Genomic DNA, 13,818 nt, shown 5'->3' with positions numbered 1-13,818 from the left:
TAAAGTGTAACTTCAATGCAAAATGCTACTTTGCAGATACCGGTCCCATACCGGTATGAATCCATTACAAACCCTGTAATATGAATACCGGACTTAAAGTGCCCTAAATCAATGTGAATTTTGTTGTTTTTTAGCACCCGCTCAGGCCTGCCGCTGATGCGCTTTTGAAAACTGCGCTCCACAACGCTTCCAATACATTTTCCTTTGCCACGATGTTCATGTTGTGACGTCATGACCTTGTACGCCTGACGCAACGTATCTTTTGACGGCATCAGAACGGGCGCGCTGTTAGGATTAAAAACATAATTTTCTCCCGTAAAACATGGTTAGGTTTGAAGTAGGCCTAAATTTAACTGGTTTTTATCAGGTTCATATCTAACAATGCGAAAACGTGTTCATCACGAATTATGCATTTGCAATCAAGTCCCACTTTAAACTCCCAAATCTGATCGCCTCGGTATTTGACAGGAGTGATGTAACAGTCATGACAGTAGGCTACATCAGTTCATTTTCAAAGCATGGATGTCTACATCACTCCTGCCAAAATATTCTACGGAGAGCCGGAGTGATCACTGTGATACTTCATGTAAACTCTTGGCCCTCTCTCAGTATGAGCGTGTTAACATAGAATAACCCAGGCTCCCTATTGTTGTTACAGGACGTGGAGTTCGAACTAAAAGAACTATGGACAAAGGTGAATTTGTCTGTGAATACAGAGGAGAACTAATAATAGCAGCTGTTGGTGAAGAAAGAGAAAAGACATCTCCAAGTGTATTCCGCTACTTTTTCCATCATCAGGGAAACAAATATTGGTAAGTGTCAAAATGAGAGTGTGCCATAAATTATATATGCAAATATTTCGCGGCTAAAATATTTAGTGGTTGGGGTCAAAAAGTACCTTTTTGCATGGTATGGATAAATATTGCAGGTTGGTTTGATGTGCGATTTAAAAAATAACAGCATTTTCAATAACGATTTTGTATACAATCATCGACACGCAGTATGTAAATCTGCGGGAAGAAAAGAAATCTGAGCAGTCAATATCGATCTGTACTGCTGGTGGAGCACCGTGATAACAGGATCAAAGGTTGACCATTTCAGAAGTCTGCGATCCTGTCTGCAAACCATGATGTATTACACTTACAGTATCCTCGGCTATAAAACAAAATGATTGTCAGGCTATGAAAAAAATATTGACCATTTCATGATATTCATGGTCTTATCCGCGGAAAAATTTGCAAATGTGACACTTATACTTTTCCCAGCAGGTGGTTGCATAACCACGCCAATTAGGCTGTCCAATTAGGTAAGACCTTCGACTCTCTATTTCAATGCATTTCCAGTTCATTTCTGACAGAAAGAAAACTGGATTGTTTTTATCCAAATTCAGTCAAACTTATTTTCTGACTCAAATCTGAGGTGGTACACACACATAGATGTATCACAGGGCGAAACATCGTAAATCCGCCTGCGTTATTAATACAAATCCGTCAAGAAATTTGCGGGACAATCATAAATCCGCTAGCGGATTTATAAATATCCGCAACCAAGTGAAGGTGCTAATTACTCCCATAGGCCCACTGAACCATGCCTTTATCCAGGAAGTGCGTTGGGCGCAATTTGATTGCCTCGTATGTCCTCAGTGGCTTCGTTTTGATGTAGGCCTACCAGTCCTACGGTGATAATGTTTTTAATAAGGATGGCACATAAAGGTCTATGGATGACCGCGAAAGCTACCGGTCAAAATCGCCCTCTCCAGCATGTCCAGGGTCTGCTCGAAACGACTATGTTTCGACTATGTGTGAACCAAGCCCAATATCAGCGTCGGGAATATCAGGTTACATCGCTATAGGTGTAGTGCCGCATTCCAGGGCACACAGGTGCACTTGTTACTCAGCCTATTGCCTAGGGCGCGCAAACTGCTCAGATGCTTAAATGTCATGTTAATTAGTGTTTTCTTTTCTTTTCTTCATGTTTGTGTGAAACTGGCGGAGGCAAAACTCTCGGCTGATTTTTGCGCAAACTTGCGCGTAGCTTATGGGATAAAGTTGCGCGAAGCCGTGCGTATCTTTTCTCAATCATCTACGCGAAATTGCGCGTACATTGTAACTACAAGCTGGTGAAGTTTTGGTGGCCGCACGGAGATTCGCAATTGCTACGTGAAGGCGTGCGAATGCGGGGATGTGAATATGTGATGCGTACTGTATCCTGTTTCTCTGTGTTTCCGTCGCTATATCCAGTCGATGGGCAAGTGGGTCCATGCAGGGCGTCTGTAAAACCCGAGACGCAAGTGGTGATTAGCCTAGGTCAAATTGACTTCCTGCTGAGTTCCAGCTCAGTCCGTCACGCTGCAACCGCTTGTCCAGGGCCAAGTTGCACAATCAGCGACATTCACGAAATGCTGGCGTTTGGCCAATAACCAAGTCTCTGTCAGTTAATTCTGCCTAGTGCATGTACATGTACGTGAGAGTGACGCCAGCCTATGATGAACGCCGATCGTGCAACCTGACTTCCGTTATTTTGGCTGCTTTACGAAAGATTGAAATGAAAGACAGGTTTACAAGCTTGTGATATGTTTATTGAATTATTGATACTAATATACAACACGTGTCGAGGGACTGGTAAGTAAAAAAACTCTTCCACTTACACATAGCATCTTATACCCAGTATATATGATGAGAGCAAATACGCTATGTGCAAACCGGGGGGGGGGGCAAAACTACGTATATACATATATACAAGCCATCAGCATGAAAAGCTGATGAATGAGGCAAACCGGTGTGATAGTTCTGGTAGCCCAAGGAATCATGGTCTGTGACACGCCGGCTGTCGCACCAGGACCCAAATACTCTAGATCCTCAGATTTTAGACCAGTCCTCAAAATGTAAGCATGCCTATATCCCCCAAGCACCAATACGACCAATACCTTTAGGACCTGCCTTCCCCATGGCCACTTGACTTGCTATTAATTACGTCTATTGAATCAAACCTCCTCCCACTATTGTCAAAGGGACTGGACTTGAATATTTACCTCTGGTCTTAAATATGACGGAGAATCTACAGTACATGTATATGCAATTTATACAACAGCACATGACCCATATAAATCAGCATTACAATATTGTTGACCTGCATTCAGCGCATTTGCGACGGTGACTTCTATTTCAAAATGTTTTATCACGAACCTTTTACATAAAATGAATCAATGTGGCAAACGAAGACTTATTTTCTCAGGGCCTGTACGCGCTACTATGATTCCAGGAGCTGATGATTCACGACTTACGTGATAGACAAAACAAAGTTTATTTTTACGCCTAGAACCAGGTAATGAAAATTCTGTATTTCCATAATTTAATTCCATCATTTTGAATTTCTGATTTCTCATCGTATTCTGCAAAAAGATATCCTGGAAATAGATGCATGTAATTTCAAACCCCAAACAAATCATTGCCCCAAGAATGATGATTAATATATTAATGTTAGACAGAACTCCAGTAACCGAACATGGTGAAAAAAGTAAACTTCAATCATCCTAACTTTACTCAACATGTGTGGCTAAAATATTTTGAAGATAGTCAAAGTTATCCATTTGCCGAATAACAGTGAGTGTATACTTGATAAATACTCTCATAGGTGTATTGAAGATTCTCATTGAATCATCAACTATTAAACTTTAGGCCTATGTACAACATAATTGTATACACGGATATGTGTACAGATTCTGTTTGAATGGTAAACTAATAATTAGTCATGTAGTAACCCGTCAGCTTATGTACAACACAACTTTTGAACAAAATCATTGCTCATAATTAGTCAATCAATATATGTGTCTCTATAAATGAATTACTCAAGCAAATAGTGTGATCATTAGGCCTACATACTGTAACTCCCTTCCAATGCCATCAGTCCATCAAGATGAGTAGGTCTACATACTGTAACCCCCTTCCAGTAATTCAGAGTAATGTACGATTGAAACTGAACCAAAAAGATAGAAGCAATAGATTAGTACTAGGTCTCCCTGCTGTGCCCCGTTCCTATGCCATCAGTCCATTAGTTTGAGTAGGCCTTCATACTGCAACGCCTTCCCATGTCACCAGTTAATCAGGATAAGTAGGCCTACGTACTATAGCCCTCTTCCTATGCCATCTGTCCATCATGATGATAAGGCCTACATACTGTAACCCCCTTCCAGAAATGTACACAATGTATTGTAATTTAAAGTAATGTAAGATTGAAACTAAACCAAAAAGATCGAAGCAATAGATTAATACTAGGTCTCCATGCTGTACCCCTTCCTTTGCCACCAGTTAAACTAGATGAGTAGGCCTACATAAACCCTCGTCCTGTACCATCACTCCATCAAGATGAGTAGGCCTACATGTTGTAACTCCCTCGTTTTGCCACCAGTTCATCAAGTAATATGATTGAAACTACACCAAAAGATAGAAGCAACAGATTAGTACTAGGCCTACATAATGTAATCCCTTCCTATGTCACAAGTCAATCAGGATAAGTAGGCCTACGTACTGTAATCCTCTTCCTATGCCATCTGTCCATCAAGATGAGTAGGCCTTCATACTGCAACCCCTTCCTATGTCACCAGTCAATCAGGATAAGTAGGCATACGTACTGTAACCCTCTTCCTATGCCATCTGTCCATCAAGATGAGTAGGCCTTCATAATGCAACCCCTTCCTATGTCACCTGTCAATCAGGATAAGTAGGCATACGTACTGTAATCCTCTTCCTATGCCATCTGTCCATGAAGATGAGTAGGCCTTCATACTGCAACCCCTTCCTATGTCACCAGTCAATCAGGATAAGTAGGCCTACGTACTGTAACCCTCTTCCTATGCCATCGGTCCATCAAGATGAAAAGGTATACTCTAAACCCCTTCCAGTAATTTATTGTAATTTAAAGTAATGTATGATTGAAACTAAACAAAAAAAGATAGAAGCAAAAGATTAGTACTAGGCCTACATAATGTAACCCTTTCCTATGTCACCAGTCAATCAGGATAAGTAGGCCTACATACCGTAACGCCCAACGCACTTCCTGGATAAAGGCATGGTTCAGTGGGCCTATGGGAGTAATTAGCACCTCCACTTGGTTGTGGATATTTATAAATCCGCTAGCGGATTTATGATTGTCCCGCAAATTTCTCGACGGATTTATATTAATAACGCCGGCGGATTTACGATGTTTCGCCCTGTGTATGACAATTATTATGGCTTAGGCAAGCACATGTTGTCTGCAAGGCTCGAAAAAGATTTTTTTCATTTGAGGTGCAATTTCATCCGGGAGGAAGTTTCTTGTACCAAATCTATTGATTTCATTGCTTTTATGAATGAACTGTGCACAAAAAATGCTATTCATGTGACGTCTTTGAGGAGCAATTCCTGAAATTTGTGTAGCAAACTGCAATGCGAATCCACTTATTTCGAGCCTTGCTGTCTAAATGCTTTTTTGCTCTCCATCCCCCAGCCATTTCGATGACTTGACCTTGAACTTACTATCTGTGGAAACAAGACAATCTGAGGACTTTGGAGTGGACACATGTCCCCAGAATGAAACTACAGGTCACTGCCACTTCATGACTTGTGCCCCTGCCTAGAATGTTGCTTGATATGACTAACGAGATAATATTGATAGAACATGTACTTTTCTCCCAAGTTTGCAATGATCCCTATTCATATTCAACAGTCAATGTATACAATGAACGACTGAAGAAGCCTCTGCTGAAATAGGCTAAGACTAAAGTATAATATACTGGGTGTTACAGAAAGAAAAAAAAACACTCCAGGGTTTTTTGCCCCACGACCCAAATTGGGTCAGAGGGGTATTATTGTAATGGGTGGCATCTGTCCCTCTCTCTAGTCCCCAGCCATTTCAAGGATATGACAACCCGTGTGATGGGTCATACAGGGTGTCCCAGAAGAAAATGCAATACTCAAGTTTTCCACTCCTCAACCCAAAATGTGTTGGAGGGGTACTGTCTTGGGCGGCATCTGTCAAGCAATGTCAAGTGTCCCATCTGTGTGGTCCCCAGCCATCTTGAGGACATGACCTTTTTTGAACACCAACGATGTGAGGACCCAAGACATTCAAGACAATGTGAGGACTTGTACACAGGTCCTCAGAATGGAGCAGAAGCAATCCTCTGTTTGAAAGAAAAGTTTTAACACAACCCCCGATTTTTAGTCAGGTTTTGACTTCTCAGGGCCAAGACAACCAAAACTCTGATATTTTTTCACACCACCTAAAGGGTTCAAGTGATTATGTGCTTGTTTTTATCACAGAATTTCATGGGATATGAAACTATTGAAAGACCACTAACATCAATTAGTTATTTTATTGTCTAATGGTTTTGCCATTGGTTGTATGTGCAGTTCCTGCAGTTTAGCTTGGGAATGTGTTAGATACTGCAGTTTACCTTGGTAGAAGCCCCGATTTTGCAGATACTGCAAATTTAGTGCCCTTATATCTCACCAGAGGGTGCTCAAAATGACTGATTGGAAGTTTTGCACTTTCAAGCATGAATTATAGAAGGCGAAAAGTATGATATCTCAATTTCGACAAAATTGCACTTACTGCAGTTTACCTTGGTAGGGCAGTATAGCCCAATGGGGCGAACTTATTTGGCCAGTGTGTGTGTTAGATTTTGTTATAATATAACTATTGGTCATGACCGTAGCTGGCATAGAGACGGGGGGGGGGGGGGCATTTGCCAGGCAAGCCCAAAAAACGTGTTTTTCTTGCAACTTTTTGTGAAAAATTGGCAAAATACGGTCTTTTGCCCTCCCCCAGAGGACCAAATGCCCCCCCCCCCCCCCCCCCGAGAAAAAAAGCTAGCACAGCCATGATGGTAAGTTCTGTAGCTCATTTGCAAGAATTCTTTGTGTACCGGTATCTTTCTTTGTGCAGGAAATGACTTGCCAATCCTGTTTGTTTTTGCTTCAAATGCTTTATGTGCTTAGTGCATTGGAATTGTACAGCTAGTACCGTAAGTAAGTATCAGATCGTTTCGTGTCCTCATCGTGTCGTAGTAGCTTCGTAGCGTATAGTGTGATACGAATTGATGCGTGCTCTCTATGTCATGCCATACATCACGTCATGCTTGACGTCGCCCGTGACGTCATGACGTCAGTGCGACGTTCATATCGTCATCGTGTCGTAATCGTGTCACGGGCGCTACGATGTGATACTTATTTATGGTACTAGCTGAAGTTAACTAAAAACAAACCATGAACAAAACTAGTTTTCACGTGTGCTGCACTGATGCCAGTCCCCGCAGCTGTTGTCCTGGTCAGAGGCCTTGCCGAAGACAAGATGCTATTTTGCCAGCTGTAGTGTGTTTTCAAGTTTCAGAAATCATCAACAAGAGTGAAAATGATGTGATTGCATCATTGAGCATGTGCTCTGCTACTTCCACTTCCTTCAGAAGCCTGGCATATCTGATGTTACGAGAGCTACAGCACTCTTTTCTTTTTTAGCATTGATGCAACACCGGAACCGGCAACCAACGAACACATCCCAAAACTTGGCCGGCTGGTTAATCATTCCGCAAAATATCCGAATGCGAAAATAAAGGTTGTGGCAATAGACCAAATTCCACATCTCTGCCTGTTCACGCTCAGAGAAATTGGTGCAGGGGAGGAGATCTTATATAACTATGGGATTCGGGAGAAGGACCTCCCATTCAAAGTGATCGAGGTAAGACAAAGAACCAGTGCTTCTTTAGGCTGGGTTCACATAGAAGTAACCGGTATTTGGCAAAGTATTTCCTGAACGCTATGGGCATGTGAATGAAATCGTAAATACACCTCTTATTGTTTCTATGCTTTCTTAGTCTACTCTTAAGCAATGAAATATTTTTGAATCGTGATAGGGAAGTCTACACCGGTAACTCATGAATTCTAGCTGCTGCATCTCAACCGAAGGTATTTGCGGCACTGTTTGCCCTTCCAATTAAACCAATGCCCAGTACTGTGAATAGTACCTATGTGAACTCAGCCTGAAGCATACATCAAGCAGTCCTCACATATAATCCTTGTTAACCATTTCAGCTCACATCTCGACTGGAGTCGAGATGAGTGTGACTGCTTTCATAGACTAGTCCTGACTGAAGTCGAGATTGCCAGAAAACCTCTACTCTATTTGTTTGGTTTTGAATTCCTTGAATGGTTGGTATAATGTACACACCCGGATGGGAATAGTCATTTTTGGGCGGTCATCTCAAGCCCCTTGATCCCGCCCCCAGGGATACAGCCAGGCTCAGCAGTCCAGGGTACCAGGACAAGCATGCAGTCTGAGAAAACTAGCACTGTATGCGCTAGCCAATGTTTTGGAGGGGGTCTGGATGTCCTCTCCTAGAAATATTTGGTTTTTGCTCGGAGAGGTTTCGCTCTCCCATTTACCAGCTTGCTTGCCCGGTACACTAGATAAGTGCTGGCTACAACCCAGCCTCCTTCATTGTCCTTTCTATAGTGCATAGCATTGACCCATTGACCTATTGCTGAATTTCATGGCGATTGCAGTTGATTGAAACTGTCACTGCTGCCTTCGCTGTGTATAATACATGTACTGCTAGCCTTCTCAATATACTGTATTCTCGTGTTTGTATGGTGCAATTAGACACGCCCCAAATGTGGAGCGGTCAATAGATAATTCTAAGTTAGGCAATTATTCTCCAGTATTCATGAGGTATTGAACCATCAACTGGTAAGGCCCTCTGTCACCCTTTTAGTATTAAATCGATTGACAGTTCGCCTGAATGGGAAAGGATTAGGAACCAATCAGAGAGGAAAAGACTGGTATAGTCCTGGTTTATTTTGAAAAGGCATGCCTAGTCATGGCCTATGATTGATTCACTGATCTGCCTTGGGAGGTCTAATTGTACCATACAAACATGAGAATACAGTATAGGGTATCAACGGTAGCAAGAACCGACTGATTTTACTGAAATGAAGTAGGTGCTAAATACTTTTTTATCAATGCTGGTTAACACAGAATATTTGGTCATCATCAGGCTTCCACCATGTGCCAGGCATGGGCAAACAAAGTGGACCTACGTACATTGTACATGACAGAATTTTCAGTCGGCAACACAGCTTTCATTCATTATTTGAATGGGCCAAGACAACTCTCCCTAAAATTTTCAGTGTGTCTTTTTTAATTTTTAAAAACAAGTCCTGGCGGAGATCTAGCATCCACACACAATGAACAATATAATTTTAGAGTCTACTGTAAAACAGGAAAATTTCGTGTACAGGAAAATTTCGTGTGCAGGAAATGTTTCATGCCGCGAATGTGTGCTCTGTTCCTTGGGCAACTTTATATCTTTCAACTATGGCTCATGTTTAGAGTTATGTCAAACTTAATTCGGCCATAAGAAGCCATTGTATGGTCATCCCAGCAGCTCGGCGTTTAGCTTGTTTGGTTAATTACTGGCCTTCTTGGGTCTTTATTTAGTTAATTACTTGATGAGGGACACCAAACTCTCAAATTATTGACTCCAGTGTTTGGGAATCCATTGAGCGTAGTATGCAATGGGCTGTAGTCCAGACAAATTTAGATGATTGGGTGTTCTAAACATCTCCGGTAAAGGGAAATTTGTCATTGAAAAAATGAGGGGAAAAACGGACCTTGACTCGCGAAATACCCGGCCGCGAATTTGACTGTTCTCCCCAATTCGCGAAAATTTAACGCCGCGAAATTATCCTGTTCTACAGTACTTCTCCAAAAGCCAGTAACATTGAAAATCATGAATTATAGGCTATTGGTGTTGAACCCAGATTGTGTACTACAATGAAATATAACAACTCATTTAAGTAGTTGGTCATTCTTTTCTTTTCTTAAATTGCCTCTCTAGGAATTCTCCAAGGAAACAATGTCTACTCAGCCTTCTGGTATTTTGTGGTCTCTTCTTTTTACTGTTCTTATACCTGAACTCGTCAAACTGGGTAACGTTTTGGGTTTTAATTCCAGGATTATAACATGCCTATAAAAATTGATCGAAAATGGATTGATTTGAATTGCAAAGATTTCTCGAATAACACACACATGGCCCGTGATCATCTCGTGTATCCTGTCCCATTCATTTCAAACACAAATTTTGTTCTTGTTAATTTGAGCTTAACTTGTCCTAACATACAGCGCTTATTAAAAAAAGTCCTAGTAGTACGGTTTTACCCAGTTTGACGATTGATGGTGGCAAAACAGGGCTTTCAAACCCGAAACCAAGCTGTTCCTGCATGGGCAAATCAAGGATAGAAAACTCATGTCCCACAGTAAGCTAAATCTCGAAGGGTCAAAGATGTGACACTTTTCTTAGTTCTGAGAGCCCTTGAGAGTCCCCATGATTGGAGGGGCAACCTGACCTTTCAGGAGGGGGCAGGCAAAAATCCCTACTTTGCCGCTTTTTTGGCAAAAAGTTGCTTAAAAAACACATTTTCTTTGTGATTTGCACCCCTTTACCCCCTCCCCTTCCTATATATCCAATGGCCATGCATTCGATGGTTGAATGTTTGAAAAGAAATGAGAATTGTGCAAGTTGGAAAGCCCTGTCAGTCATGTTTCTATTTCATCAGATGAGTTCAGACCTGTTTAAGGTGTTTCTTTTGTTTTTTTGCTGGCCTTTTTTTTGAAAAATGGTGACCATACATAGTACCAGGGTACCGGTACATGTATCTTTTCTGAACAAGTATTGCCATGCTCACTAGAAATGCAAGATTTTGGCATGATCGTGCTAAATTTGATTTTGACTGCCAGATGGCAATCTTTGTAATCTGCTAGGTTCAAATGCCTGGAATTCAATAGGAAATAAATCAGACCTAGTTATAACTGCATGATTTTTGTTTCATACGTTAAACTTGCATCGCATCTAATGTCATCATGACTGGGAACTTTTGTCGCCACATGGCATCATAACGAAAGCACAGACGAACTGATGACATTGTGAGTCCTCCTTATTGACGCCAGTCTCAATTAATGCATGACTTGACAGAGATGCAACATCTGTGCCGTACTGAGTCTGAACAGTCATCTTGATATAGTTGGCAACATCAGAAATTCGCAGCTGATGTTCTGATTCCCTCAATACAAATTATATGATATGCAGCGTTTAAAGCATCTTACAACCAAAAATCCTGAGCATTGTTGCCACAACACGCGTTGAAAACGTGACTTGCCACAAGAAATCTAACATATTTGACGCGGCAGTAAAAAAGTGTTGTGTGCTGTAGACAATGGCCAGAATGCACGCCAGCGGCGAGGCATTGACCAGTCAGTAGTTGGCATTTTGATGCCACATGATTCAGCACTGCAGGCCCAGGATGGGTTAAAGTGGTGTACTGAATGCCATGTCAAGACAGCATGTGCTCTAACCAGATAGCACTACGTTCACTCTTGCGCCAAAGAAACCAGAGTTTTAATGTTGTGTGCTGCTACCTTACATGTTTTAAAAAAAGTCTTGTGCACACCAAGGTCAGATGATTTGTCTGATCATGAACATTTTTTTGGCTAGCTACTGTTTGGCTTGACTCAGAATTGGAATATCATGAAATAATTGCATAGCACCTGATAGCATCTAGCCTAACTTACTGCCTGTACATGTACTCCGAACTTATTGATCATAGCTCCAAAGGTTTGGGGAGCAGATGGTCTTCATTTTCAAGAAAAGGCCAATGTTTCTGTTTGCTTTTTAACCAGTTTCAGTATTCACTGTGGGCTATCAAACAAGGGTCATGGCTTTATCCTCGTCTGATGACGTCTTATTAGGTTGTCGATTGGGTAAGATTTCTCACACCGTTAGCACTGGCAAAGTGACACATTGATTACAAGATGTACAGTCTATACTACATGTCTGAGAAATGAGGGGTCGTGAACTGCAGTATTAGTGGAGATACTCACCTAAGTGACAATCCCTTCGGCTGCCATTGTGACGAGGGTAGTGGCTGTTACCCACTGGATGCATAAGCCACTGAACTGACTTGGATCAACCTCTTTTAATGCCAGGCTTTACATCCCCAGTCCCGGCATGCGAGCATAACATCTCTATATTCAGCCAGCGTGCAATCAGTGTACCCGCCAGAGTCTACTCTAGGATGGTCTAACCATGGAAATGTTAAAACTGATAATATAAGTTATCTCTATGGTCTAACTGGCCCTGCTGTACACACACGGTGAAAGAAGTCATTGCATAGCATCCAGAGATCAGGAAATATGATAATGGTACGACTGCTATACTTTCATAATATTTGCTGGCTTTAACCCTTTTGTGCCCGACATATATAATGTCCGCCATGTAGCCCAAGTTAATTTAGTGGAACCTTGTTAATACCGGTACTTACTAGCAGACGTCAGACAGGTGGAATCAAGTACAGGTATTGGCAGTTGCAGATAAAACAATGTTATGCAGATGACTACATCTCACAAATCTGTGAGGCAAGGCTGGGACGCCATGTTGATGAACATGCAAAATTGCGAGGTCGGGTGCAAAATGGTTACATTGGCATACACTCTGTATGCTGTGATAACCACACTGAAGTTATTTTGAAGGGTAGAGCGCTTTTCGTGTGTCCTACAACCTTCAGTTATGCTTTAGACCATTCCTACAATTATTTTACATTAATTCATTTTTTTCCAGCTGGTTTCGTGCCTTCTGACCTTGAACCTCAGTTTCCTTCTCCAAGTAAACTTAGAAAGCAACGTAAGAAACAAGATGGTAGGTAGCCATAAAGCATATGGGCTAGTAGATCATTTGCAGGCAGCTGTAAAGCATGAGCTCATCCAGGATCAATCGAAAATTCAAAGGGGTGTTTTTCACCGAGTATAATAGTACTTTTTGTCCCTGAATATTAACATACCTTGTTATCTCTGAGCCTTTTGACTGAGTAATCCTATAGCCTCAAACTGACTGCAGCATGCTTGGTCACTCAGTTAAAAAAACTGAATGACCGAATTGCTGAATGACTGAATTTGCACACATTTAAAGCAACCGCTTTCGCGGTTTTTCACATTAAAGTCGCAAACCATTCACAGAAAAGTCATAAAATCACTGGTTCTTCTCACTAAGGTGCTTGATTAAGGCATTTGGGGTGGGATTTGAGCAGTTTAAGGGCCGGAGAACACTTTAGGAGGGGGTCATATACCCTTTAAAGTGCAATCGAAAGCCCTGACAATAGCTTCATCCTCAAGGGTTCATTTACAATTCATAGACCCAGAGCTGTGGGTTTCATTCATTAAATGGAAGGGACTGCTGATGTGGCCGAGGGGGTTATTTGTTACAAATGAATTTCGAAAAAGACGTGTGTCTTTTAGTGGTGTCAAACCGAAGCCAATCTAAAAACAGGTCATCTAACATGAGAATGAGTTGTTTGTGTTTTGTATCACCATACACGTCAAATCTCATGAAAATTAGGAGAATGACCGCCAAACTGAAACAATGTGACCCCATGTGACCCCATGCCATAATGGGTATTTTTATGACATCATGTTGCGCACTGTTAACGTCATTGGCAGGAAAACAGTGTGTACACTTTTGTATGCCATTTCAAAAACAAAACGGGCTTTGTGCAGAACTGGCGCAACATCAACGTCACATATCAATAGATGGACCATTTTATGGCAGACAGGTACAAATTAGAAAAGAATCTGGGTCACTTTGTTCATGGTGCTGCCTATCGATATTAGTACTGGAATAACCTCATTGAAAAGGTATGTCTTTCATTGTGTGCATGAATAAGCCATTGGTCAATTTAAACTTAAAACTTAAAAACGCTGAAGTCTTTGTTCCGGTAAAAGGCTCCTGTCCATTTT

The 13,818-nt window shown here is 41.5% G+C and overlaps 1 protein-coding gene across 1 annotated transcript; it reads left to right on the top strand.

Annotated features, from left to right (window-relative positions):
• Window positions 1-684: 684 nt before the first annotated feature.
• Window positions 685-13,087, top strand: LOC135484287 (histone-lysine N-methyltransferase set-1-like). The gene is made up of 4 exons (XM_064765612.1): window positions 685-812; window positions 7,494-7,713; window positions 12,647-12,724; window positions 13,076-13,087. Exons 1-4 carry the CDS (start codon window positions 685-687, stop codon window positions 13,085-13,087), a joined length of 438 nt encoding a protein of 145 aa, XP_064621682.1.
• The last annotated feature ends 731 nt before the right edge of the window (window positions 13,088-13,818 follow it).

Source organism: Lineus longissimus, chromosome 3 (assembly GCF_910592395.1).
Source record: "Lineus longissimus chromosome 3, tnLinLong1.2, whole genome shotgun sequence".
Lineage (NCBI taxonomy): Eukaryota > Metazoa > Nemertea > Pilidiophora > Heteronemertea > Lineidae > Lineus > Lineus longissimus.
This window is presented reverse-complemented; position numbering and strand designations above follow the sequence as displayed.

What these genes read in the sequence shown, in the direction of transcription:
- LOC135484287 (XM_064765612.1), top strand. Translation starts at nt 685, where the DNA reads ATGGACAAAGGTGAATTTGTCTGTGAATACAGAGGAGAACTAATAATA. An exon ending in CATCAGGGAAACAAATATTG is followed by an intron (nt 813 to 7,493) that starts GTAAGTGTCAAA and finishes TTTCTTTTTTAG; the next exon opens with CATTGATGCAACACCGGAAC. An exon ending in TCCCATTCAAAGTGATCGAG is followed by an intron (nt 7,714 to 12,646) that starts GTAAGACAAAGA and finishes ATTTTTTTCCAG; the next exon opens with CTGGTTTCGTGCCTTCTGAC.